This window comes from Seriola lalandi, unplaced genomic scaffold, assembly GCF_002814215.2.
Source record: "Seriola lalandi dorsalis isolate HSWRI2012SDOR001 ecotype SW California unplaced genomic scaffold, Sedor1 jcf7180002054903, whole genome shotgun sequence".
Taxonomy (NCBI): Eukaryota; Metazoa; Chordata; class Actinopteri; order Carangiformes; family Carangidae; genus Seriola; species Seriola lalandi.
The window spans coordinates 85,075-96,762 of NW_019525455.1; the positions used below are offsets into that span (position 1 = coordinate 85,075).

At 43.8% G+C, this 11,688-nt stretch overlaps 1 protein-coding gene across 3 annotated transcripts in view; it reads left to right on the forward strand.

Moving 5' to 3' along the window:
• The window catches only part of LOC111672865 (DDB1- and CUL4-associated factor 1-like), a 17,981-nt gene extending 7,543 nt beyond the window's left edge, over positions 1-10,438 (forward strand). For 2 of the 3 annotated variants that reach the window (XM_087169649.1, XM_023430440.2), the window contains 19 exons: positions 1-60; positions 369-538; positions 619-743; positions 854-930; positions 1,064-1,228; positions 1,426-1,581; positions 1,906-2,568; positions 3,655-3,932; positions 4,069-4,267; positions 5,170-5,252; positions 5,358-5,442; positions 5,585-5,818; positions 6,648-6,741; positions 6,855-6,959; positions 7,085-7,158; positions 7,739-7,828; positions 7,939-8,091; positions 8,225-8,354; positions 9,549-10,438. The exon at positions 1-60 is cut by the window's left edge and continues 40 nt beyond it. In XM_087169649.1, coding sequence (XP_087025775.1) covers positions 1-60; positions 369-538; positions 619-743; positions 854-930; positions 1,064-1,228; positions 1,426-1,581; positions 1,906-2,568; positions 3,655-3,932; positions 4,069-4,267; positions 5,170-5,252; positions 5,358-5,442; positions 5,585-5,818; positions 6,648-6,741; positions 6,855-6,959; positions 7,085-7,158; positions 7,739-7,828; positions 7,939-8,091; positions 8,225-8,354; positions 9,549-9,616 — 3,009 coding nt within the window. In that variant the 3' untranslated portion in view covers positions 9,617-10,438. Of the gene's footprint in view, positions 61-368; positions 539-618; positions 744-853; positions 931-1,063; positions 1,229-1,425; positions 1,582-1,905; positions 2,569-3,654; positions 3,933-4,068; positions 4,268-5,169; positions 5,253-5,357; positions 5,443-5,584; positions 5,819-6,647; positions 6,742-6,854; positions 6,960-7,084; positions 7,159-7,738; positions 7,829-7,938; positions 8,092-8,224; positions 8,355-8,465; positions 8,540-9,548 lie in introns of those variants that run through there. The other variant, XM_087169650.1, reaches the window with a different exon arrangement.
• The last annotated feature ends 1,250 nt before the right edge of the window (positions 10,439-11,688 follow it).

Here is an 11,688-nt window from a genome sequence, read left to right on the forward strand (position 1 = left end):
AAGCAGTCTCTGCACACATCAGACGAAGGCACCATTGTTCCCCAGCAGCCATTTTACAAGGTATGTGGTGGATTTATAATCGTCCTGTTTACACAGCGTCCTGTCAAGTCTTTTTACATCTTTCCTGTAATATTTTAGTACATTTTTATGTTCTAACATGTTCTAACGTTAAAATTAAAACCAAAACATTTTATCAGCCATTTTCATATGTCAATACAACACTGGTTTTTGTAAGTATTTCCATTTTTTAAGGAATGTCAGAAAGGAACAGGAAGAAGGACTTCTACCAATCATCTGCCCTCTTACATATAAACATACATATATATATATATATGCACTATGTGCTTGTGCGTCTCTCTTGTTTCCAGGCGTACACCTACACCAGAGAGCAGGTTATAGAGATGATGGAGTTTCTGATCGAGTGCGGGCCTCCTCAGCTCCAATGGGAACCGGTGGAGGTTTTCTACAAGCTGTCCTGTGTTCCTTTAATGCTGCAGCTCATTTCTACGGCCTGCGACTGGAGGACTTACTACGGCAGGTAAAGTTTTCACCGCTGTCCGTCTTGACACGGTCACAACTTCGACGAGTTACTTCACACGTCTCGTTCTGTCTCTCCAGGAGTGACACAGTGCGTTACGCCTTGGACATCCTCGCCATCCTGACGGTGGTTCCCAAAGTCCAGCTGGTGCTAGCGGACACAGTAGACATTTTGGATGAAACCAGGTCTCCTGTTTCCACTGTGGGTCAGTAAAACTCTTTAGCTTTTGTTTTGTTTTTCTCTGTTTAACTGAAAATGATTCGGGAGTTTCAGCTTTTGGATCTTTTTTGTCCCGGCTGTGAATCTGTGCCGCAGGTATGAGCATCATCCTGGGCGTCGCGGAGGGCGAGGTGTTCGTCAACGATGCCGAGATCCAAAAGTCTGCGCTACAGGTGAACAGGCGGCTTTAAAACATTTAAAACAGCTTTTTCAAGTCTGTCGTAAAAACAACAGTCAGGTGCTGGTTTGAACACGGAGTACTGGCCGTTTGTTTCCGCTCTGACCTCTGACCTCTGACCCTCCCAGGTGATAATAAACTGTGTGTGCGCTCCAGACCAGAGCCTGAACACGGTGGGTGCTTTCGCTGTCACCCCCCTCAGGCCGTCCCTCCACCCCCAGCAGCCGCCCGCCCCCCACAACAGGGTGCTGGCCCACATGTGGCAGGTAGTGCAGAACAACAACGGTATAAAGGTGAGAATGGAAAGAGAACGATAGGATTTTATGTTTATAAGTAAAGCAGATAAGCAGTGGGGGAAAAAGATGGGTAGACGTGTGTGTTTCACTTTGCAACCTGCAACTGCAACTTCATGTTTTTCTGATGGAGATTATAAAATAGTATGAAAAAGAAAATAATCAACCATTAATCCCCTACCTGTCGTCTTTCCCAGGTGCTGCTGTCTCTGCTGTCGGTGAAGATGCCCATCACAGACGCAGACCTGATCCGAGCTCTGTCCTGCAAGGCTCTGGTCGGACTCTCTCGCAGCGCAGCGATCAGACAGATCATCAGCAAACTACCGCTGTTCACCAGCGGCCACATCCAACAGGCGAGCGCAAGATTTTCAACCACAACTCTCCACAAAATAATTGTGACAAAATAAAAAAAGATAAGAACTGAAGCTGCAATTCACGTTAAAAATTAGCACAAAGACCCAAAGTTAGTGATGACTTTGGTGCACATCTGTCTCCAGATGCACAAAGAAAAAACAGTTTAATATTTTATGTTACTGAATTTAAAATAGAGGTTTGTGTTTGTAGTTTATTGTCACATGTGAGAATTGAAGGTGGAAGATTTCATCTCCAGCAGTAACGTCCATCATCATCGCCCCACAAATACTGACGTGTTGTTTCCGATGTTTTCACCTCCTCAGCTGATGAAGGAGCCGGTGCTGCAGGACAAACGCAGCGAGCACGTGCGCTTCTGCCGCTACGCCGCCGAGATGACGGAGCGAGTGTCCGGGAAGCCTCTGCTCATGGGCACCGACGTGTCATTGGCTCGTCTGCAGAGGGCCAACGTGGTCGCCCAGTCGCGGATCACCTTCTCTGAGAAGGAACTCCTCATGCTGATCAGGAACCACCTTGTGGCGAAAGGGCTCCACGACACGGCGAACACACTCGTTAAGGAGGCAAACTTATCCGTAGGATCCCTCTGTTCGAACTCTTCCACCTGCGTCACCCCTCCCCCCTCCCCAATGATCCCCAGGACTTGCCGGCTCGCCAGCGGGATTGCGGCTCGTGTTGCCAGCCACGTCGGATCCTCTCCCGTGTCCTCGGTCGCCGCGGTCTCCTCCACCCCGTCTCTGCCTCCCTCTCGCACCCTCATCAGCCCTCACCCCTCATGCTCCTCTTTACCCGCCGCTGCCCACCCCCCCGCTCCTCCTCCTCCTCCAACTCCTCATCCTCCTCATGCTGGGCAGGGCTCACATCTGGCTGGCCGGATTTTGTTCACACGGGAACGCCCAGTGGCGTCCAGCAACTCAGGGAAAAAGCTTCGCGCGCTGAAGCAGAAGTCTGACCACGGCGCTTTCATACAGGTCAGTGATGGGTTTGTTTTGTTTTATTATTTATTGATTCATTACATTTCCTCTCCTGACGATGATTAAACCTTTTTTAAAAACTCATCTCTGTTCCTCAAGATTACACGCTGAAAAGTTTTCGACGAATGAAATGATCCCTTCATGGCCTTAAATATAACTCAGCTTTGCCTCATTTAGTATTCGCAGATATATGGATATGCTAATATTAGCCCCGCCTTTATCTCCACCCACTCCACAGCTCCGACTCTGCTCATCAAACACACACCTCCCTGTTTTCTCTTGTTTTCAGTTGTGTATGGTGTAATGGTGATGACATCACTCTCCAGTCTCTATCTCAGTAAAACAAAAAGAAAATAAAACTGTTATCTACTAAAAGTTTTGCTCCAGCAGGTATTTAATGTGACACCTTAACTTTACTGAGATGTGTCAACAGACAGAAAATGGAAACCGTGTGAATAGATTTTGCAAAACAGTCTGACAGCTGTTGACTGCGAGGCCGGCCAGTGATGTCACTGACTCGACAGGAAGAAGAAGGTGTCTGACTTGATGGCGGCCTGTTACAACAGTTACAACATACGGACACGTTAACGAGGTTAAACGAGGTCTTTTTAAAGATGAAGCCATTAATCAATTAGTGGTTTGACACAAAATGAATCAATGACGGTTCTTACAGTCGTTCATCTAGTGTCAGTTTCTCAGGTGCGAGTTCTGTCATCACAAGTTTTGTTGATTGTTAGACACTTCCGCCAAAGTTTCCAGATCGTCCTGGCACACATCCACGCAGTGACGGGAGTGTCGGTGTGGATCTGTTGTAGGAAGGTTTACACACACGCTTCTCCTCATCCTCAGTGTCGACAAAATACTGAGGCTGAAACCAGCAGCAGGTCAGAGCTTCGATACAGCTGCAGAATATAACTGGAAAAAGACGCTGTTTCTTTTTTTTTCTGTCACCAAAAAGCATCTCAGTTGAAACTGTTTAGGTTCTTGTTTATGAAGCTGTATATGTTGAGAGACAGAGACACGGACCAAACCGAAGACGGACTGATCCGTACAGGATTTAACCATTCTCTCTCTGTCGATCAGACTCCTGCCATGAAGAAGCAGCTGGAGCGCCACCTTCCCTCCCCCCCGACCCTTGACAGCATCATCACCGAGTACCTGAGGGAACAACACGCCCGCTGCCCCAATCCTGTCACCACCTGCCCCCCCTTCTCCCTTTTCACCCCCCACCGATGCCCCGAGCCCAAGCAGAGGCGACAGGCGTCACCCAACTTCACGGCCCGCCTGGGGAGCAGGGTGCTGTACCCGAAGTACGGAGGCGTGGACAGAGCGTGTCTGGACAGACATCTGATATTCAGCAGGTAACGAACAGACACAGACACTCCGCTGTGTCAGAAAGAAACGCAGAGTTTGTCCTTTTAAAAATGTGTGAGTGGAAACTAGGCGTCATCCCCCCCGTCTCTCTCCTGTCTTTGTGCGTCTCTCCCGTCGCTTTAGGTTTCGTCCGATGTCGGTCTTCCACGAGGGCGACGGAGACGAGAGCGGCTTCACCTGTTGTGCCTTCTCAGCCCGCGAGCGTTTCCTGATGCTGGGTACCTGCTCCGGTCACCTCAAGTTCTACAACGTCTTCTCCGGAGAGGAGGAGGCCAACTACACCTGCCACACGTCAGCCATCACACACCTCGAACCCTCCAGGGTACGTTCACACACACACACACACACACACACACAGAGTTCAAAACACCTGCTGTCATATTAGAGCAAATCAAATGATGCAGTTTTGTTGAACTTTCAAGATTAAGAATAACTGAGAGAAAGAGAGTGACGGCTGAAAGACGTCTCCAGTCTGCTGGTTTGTTAAAGTCGGTATAATCGGTGTGTAATGTTAGAAGTGTCGCTCGTAGTGATGAACCTACAGAGAATTATCAGAGGAGTCTGCAGCTTCACAGAACTTTATAGTGACGTTTCAGCTCATTGTTTATCTGTCGGGATCAAGCAGCAACTTCTAAAAGCTGCAGTTCCTCTAACGAGTCGGTCCCCATAGACTCCCATGTTAAAATGTCCAACTTAATAAGAAATAAACATGACACCTGTTTATATAACTCACCTGTTTACATTTTAATAAGGACTAAAGTTATGGAGAATTGAGGGCGTGGCCTGTTTGAGTGACAGGTGGGTGAGCGTATGTTTGCCAATCATGCCCCTCCTCTTTGACCATATTGGCTTTAGTTGGGAGTTAGGGGCGGAGTCAGGCACTGCCAAGATGGCGACAGCAGAGCAGCTCACTCTGAGCTTCAGAAACTTGTGGGTGACATCACGGAGGTCCATTCGTCTTTATTTACATTCTGTGGTCCGGACACAGCTTCACTCTCAGAGCGTCGTCCTCGGCTGCGGCAGGCAGATGTTTTTCAGAGAAACAGCTGTAATAGACCAAAATGTTGCAGCAGGTTTTTTGAGCAGAACAGAAAAACAGCAGCCCGTCAGTTAATCTTTAGTGTTTTGTAGTAACAGTCTCCTGCCTGTTTTGACTCTTTTCTCTTGAATGAAAGTTTAGTGAAATGATTTAAATGATAGAAATGTATGTCATGTGTTCCTCAGGACGGGAAATTGCTGCTTACCTCTGCTTCCTGGAGCGTCCCGCTGTCGGCCCTCTGGAGTATGGACGGTGTCTTTAGCTTGAAGTAAAACACACACACTCGGTTTTAAACTTTGCACGCCGTTGTTTCTCCTGGTGTTTGAACGATGGTGTTTGGAATCTCGCTGAAACATTTTGTTTTTATTCCCAGAAACTCATTTGTGGACGATCACTACGTCGAGTTCAGTAAACTCTCTCAGGACAGAGTCATCGGCACCAAGGACCAAGTCGCACATGTAGGTTACCCACAATGCTCCTGTCACGATTCATTGCCACTGATCAGTTCACTCTCCTAGTATCGCACCCTCCCAGTCACCTTTTACATTCCCCTCCTTGGTGTTTAGCTCGTCTCATATCTCTTCTCCGTCTGTGCTGCAGATCTACGACATCCAGTCGGGTCAGAAGACTCTGACCCTGAACGACCCCGCCCTGGCCAACAACTACAAGAGGAACTGTGCCACCTTCAACCCCACCGACGACCTGGTGCTGAACGACGGGGTGCTGTGGGACGTGCGGGTGTCTCGGGCCATCCATAAGTTCGACAAGTTCAACATGAACATCAGCGGCGTTTTCCATCCCAACGGCCTGGAGGTCATCATCAACACTGAGATTGTATCCTCTGAATAATTATTCACCACCAGGATCATCAGTGACATAAATGCACACGGATCTGTAAAGATAAAACAAAAACACAACATAACAGAGTGAAAACGAGACATTTTTCTTGGTTTACTTTTCTTCTTCTTCTCTTAACTTAATGTTAATAGTTGGACTCTGTTGTTTTCTGCTGCCTAATGGTTGAAATGTAGACTAGATTTAAATGCTTTAACATGCTTATTTACTTTCTCACTGAGTCGGATCAGATCAATACCAGCAGCCAGTTAGCGTAGCTTAGCATTAAGACTATCTTGTTTGCACCGTTGTACAGCAAGTTGTGTGTCAGACTTGTATTCATTATGTTTAAATTTATCAAGTCAAGTCAACTTTATTTCTAGAGCACATTTAAACAGCTTGAGCTGACACCGACGTGCTGTACAGAGGACATTAAAATAAGTAACCGCATGTAAAAAAAATTTATAAAATAAGTACAACACAAGAAAACCTGGTGAATATACTGTATACAGAACGTCTAAACATACTAACAAAACAACAAGGAGCAGATACACAATTATAAACATGACAACGGACTAAAGGTCAGTGAGTCAGAAAGACCAGTGAATAAAAATGTTTCTGAAGCCGAGATTTAAAATAGAGATGGAGGGGGCACATCTGATTTCTAATGGAAATTGGTTTTAGAGCAGCAACCTTTTAGTTTTAGTCGTGCGTGTGTGCGCGTGTGCGCGTGCGCGCGCGTGTGTGTGTGTGTGTGTGTGTGTGTGTGTGTGTGTGAGTGAGAGAGAGATGTTGTTCTGTAGTTGTCGGCCTTGACAGCAGGTGACAGTGGGACCTGAGGTCCTTCCACCTCCTGCACACTGTCCCCGCCCTGGACCAGTGCAGGGTGGTCTTCAACAGTAACGCCACCATCATGTATGGAGGTACTGTAACAAGTGCTCTGTGTGTGTGTGTGTGTGTGAGCAGGTATTGTTAATGTGCGCTGTACAACAGTAACATGTTGTGTTCTTCTTCTTCTCCACATGCTCATGAACAGCAATGCTTCAAGCCGATGATGAGGTGGATGCCATGGACCATCAGATGAAGAGTCCCTTCGGCTCGTCCTTCAGGACCTTTGATGCTACAGACTACAAGCCCATCGGTAACGCTGCAGCTGCACCTGCACCTGACGTCCCCTTCAACTGCAAGCCTCTGCTGTTGTTGCTTTCCAGACACAGAATCGGATTTAACTTGTTGTTGTTGTTGTTTTGCTTCTGTCTTTTTCAGCCACAGTGGACGTGAAGAGGAACATCTTTGACCTGTGTACTGACAACAAAGACTGCTACCTGGCTGTCATTGAGGTACTTTGATTGATTTAGGCTTCATCTGAACAAATAATCAGTGAAAGAGAACTGAACCATCTCTGGCTCCAGGCTCAACTTAAATATTTTGAAAGCATATAAGTCAAGAAAACTTCAACATGACCTCATTAGCATGTTTTACATCGCCTGAAGGCGCATGTTGTTTGTTGTGTTGTCATTACTAGTCCTGCTGTAAATATGTGTGTACGCAGACAGAGGCAGCTAGTGTTATAAACATGTTTGTGTTGTGTGTTTCTACTGTGTGAAACATTATTTTATTAGATCTTGTTTGCTGTGTTGTTATGACCCACAACAAGTACATTTTTTTATTTCCATACTACGACTGCAACTAATGATTATTTTCATTATTGATTTAATTGGACAATTATTCATGAATTTATTAAATGCATTATTTCTCCCAGAAAAAATGTAAAAGAAATTTATTTTTATTTTTTATTTTAGCTCTTTTTCATATCAGTAATAAAAACATTTAGCAGTTGATTTGTTTATTTTTATCTTTATTTTTTTATGATTATTTAATCTAACGGAGAAAAAAAAACTTTGTGAACTAACTCTGTAGAACCAGGACACGGTGAGTCTGGACATGGTGTGTCGTCTCTACGAGGTGGGACGACAGAAACTGGCTGAAGAGGGAGACGACGATGATGAGGTGAGACATATACACACACACACACACACACACACACACACACACACACACACGAGATCAGGATGCTCGTACACTGTCCCTTGTTTTTAACGCATGTTGTTTCCTCCCAGGACGAAGACCAGGATGATGATGATTCTTCAGACACAGATGACGATGATGACGACGACGATGATGACATGGACACGGACCCGCTCATGGAGGAGCTGGCCAATAACGACAACCGGGAAAACGGGGACGGAGGCAACTCCCCCACAGACGAAGAGGTAGCGGACGTCACCTGTCCCCGTCTCATCTGCTTATTATTGGTTTCTCTGGTGAAAACTGGAAACAGAAACAGTAAAACTTTCCTTTTTTTTGTTTTTTGAAGGAATCTCAGTAAAGTCTCTTTTTCCACAGATCGCAGATCTTCTCGGGAGCAACAGCGACGATGACAACAACGACAACGATGACGACGACGACGATTCAGAAGATTCAGACAACTCGTACAGAAGTGATGAGGGATCTGACTTACTCGGCAACATGGATTGTAAGTAATAATGTTTTATTCATCAGCGTGTCAGGCTAAATAGATATAGATATGATGAATTTGGTAATAATAATAATAATAATAATAACTATGTTCTTTTATCATTTCCAGGAACATCAGAGGGTTTTTGGAAAAATATAATAAAGTGCTTAATTTTACAAAATAAAATAAAAAGTGTAGCTGGACTTTCCATGTTTCTTCTTTATGGTTAATTCCAACAGTCTCAAACATTTTTATAATAAACAATCTCAACACATTCAGCAGTTAACAGCTGTGACACCTCCTTTTCTATTTCTCTCCCTCTTTCCACGCTTTCTTTCTCCCACATCGTCTCTCACTATTTGCGTGCGTCACGTGACCAGCGCTGTAAAGGCTTGAAAAGCTGCGATGGTTAAAATAGAAATCCTCCGTCAAAATGTAATAATTCTCAATAACTCAGTCCGGATAGGACGGTGTCTGGGTCAGGATCATTTCTGACCTCGGCCTCAGAACCCTTTCACTACTGTAGTTTGGTTCATTCGTCCTGGACCAAGAAAACAAAGACACATCGAGGCCTCTCAGTCCTGGTCCTGGTTTTGTCTTCATGCTGACTTTTTACAAACAAACTAAGAGAACTAAACATGACGTCAAAGGAAGCAAGATCCTCCTTTTCAGGTGGTCTTGGTGTGGTGTTTTAATCCGCGTCAGAATTTGACTGTCGGGTTTTCACACCGGCCCAAAAAACCCAAACTAACCAGGTAAACACAGCAAAAATATCTGCAACTAATTTTAATTATCAGTTTGTTATTTCAGTCATTTTTTAAGCATAACGCACAAAAACCTGCTGGTTCCAGATTTTCTTACATGATGGTAAATAAAATCTCTGTTGGTCGTAAAACGAGACTTTTGAAGTTTTCAAGACTTTCTAACATTTCATAAACTAAACAATTAAGAAAAAATAAAAAATAATCAGCAAATTGATATGAATGAAAATAAAAAATATTCATTAGTTGCAGCCCTAAAACAAACAAGTTAGATGTAAATAGATACACCGATAATAATTTTATGCATTTTGTTTTCCTCAATTTGACGTTCACTGTTAGAAATGAGATTTGTGATATAATGTCGATTACATGAAGTTGTTATTAACAAGCAGCATATGTGTATATTGTGTGTGTGTGTGTGTGTGTGTGTGTGTGTGTGTGTGTCGTGCAGACTACCCACGATCCTCTGATGAGGACACCCAGTTCTTGCGGTCGATCCATGACGGGTGGTTCTCCTGACCGTCTCCTCTGTGACACTGTGAACCTCAACAAGGACTTTTGTCTTTTCTTTTTTTTATATATATAAACCATCACTTCTCTCTCATCAGCGAGTCGACTGTGAAGGAGGAAAGAACATCTGTAATATTCTCTCTGTATATATTTTAAACTTCAGAGAGACGACAGTGATGAAGGATGAATAAATATTTCCCAAAGATCAGATGAATACACTGACGTCTCCCTCCACCTGGTTTCCTGCCTCTTGTTTCAACGGCACAGTGATTGTAAAAGTTTTGAATGAAAAGTATTTCACGTTTTATTCTGGAGGAAAAATTGACTGATGCAGAATAAGTCATTTAATTTAATTTGTTTTTATCATGTTTTATCAAACTGTTTTTTTTTGTCGCATCACTATCGAGCTCAGAGTTTATTTCGTTGACCACGAGCCACTGAAGAATGTGAACTTATTTGAACGACAGTTTATAGTGTTTTGTTCCCCAGTTTTCTCATAAATAAATCATCCAGGTCTAATAGTCATAAACACTTAGAGCCATAAGGTGGAATTAAAGTTACATAGAAGTTGCCTCACTGTCTGGTTACTACTTGTGCTGCAGGTACATCCTCGGTCTTCCACACCTATTGGTTTTTTTTTTTTAATTGAACATTTTGTTTAATTATAGTCAAAAGCCAAATAATCACATAAAGGCTGAGATCAGTGTGGAACCGCGGCAGCATTTCCTCATTTTACAGCTCAGAGAAATTGGATACCAATGCCAAGTGTGTTATGTACAGATGTAAAGATGCAAAGACAATGTAGATAAAGAAAAACTATGTCTGGCCTTGGATCAGGTGGTTTCCTTCATTCTGCTGGATCACAGAGGTTTAACCACAGGCTCCAATACACACTCATTCAAAACAAACACTGACTTCTCTCATGTGATGGGCTAAATTCACACCTCTCGTTCAGTGTTCTGGTGGTCCATCTGAAAATAATCATCTAATTAATTAGATATTAGGCCATAAAAACTGGTAATTTGGGGGGCGTGTCTGTTTGATTGATATGCCTGGTGTGCAATGATTGATCAGATGACGCGGCAGGCCGGGAGGTCGATCACCGGAGGGGAGCTTGGGTCGTGAGTGCATCGTATTGAAGCAGTTGTGTTAAATTTCTGTTATTTTTCTTAATATTTGTCGGCGGAGGAGGAATTTTGCACTGACAGTTTTACTGTTAGTTCTTTAGTTTTAATGAGTTTTCGGTTCACAGTAATTATGGCTCGTTCTTCGGCACTAACAGACTGGAGAGACGCTGATAAACTGTTTCTTTCGGTGAGTAAATGTTTATTTTCTTTAACGTCCTACAGTTTTAACGTGTAAGATGCTCATAAAAACGACAGCGTTTTTTCCCACGTGCTTTGACCGGAGAACAGGAGACAGTTAACATCCAAATTAATATTAGAGTTAATGTGAATCACAGATGCACTTTTCTAATCTAGCTAGCTAGCTAGGTTAGCAAAGTGCATCACCTAGCTAGCTAGCTAGCTGATTACTTAGTGTTTGCTATGGTAACCGTACCTTGTCCCAAACATGCAAACATTTGCAGGACAAGGAGAAATATAGTTGAACAATTAACTCACTCTCATGTGGCTGATAGAATTTTCCTACATGCAGCAAAACATTCAGTTTTATCTCATTAACTTATTTTCTGTCTCCTCTTCTCGCTGGTATCTTGTTGTATTGATTTTAATACACAATGTATAATAGAACATTATCTTGTAGGGGTTTGTCATTTAATACTGTGAATTCATACACAGGAGTCCTCAACTGAAGCAGGTATTCATGCACCTGTCCTGACAGCTGGTATATGTGTGTGATTAACTGTGATCCACCATGTCTGAATTAAAGTGTTTGTCTGAATGACTGATGCCCACAGAAGGAGGCCCTCATGTATGGACAAAGGAGACTGCACGGACATCCTTAGTTCTCAAATGGGCTGTGATGATGATGATGATGATGATGATGATGATGATGCCAGAAAACCACTTCAGTTCAGCTCCCTCTGATGAGAGGACAGACCAGCTGTTTAGACATTTGTT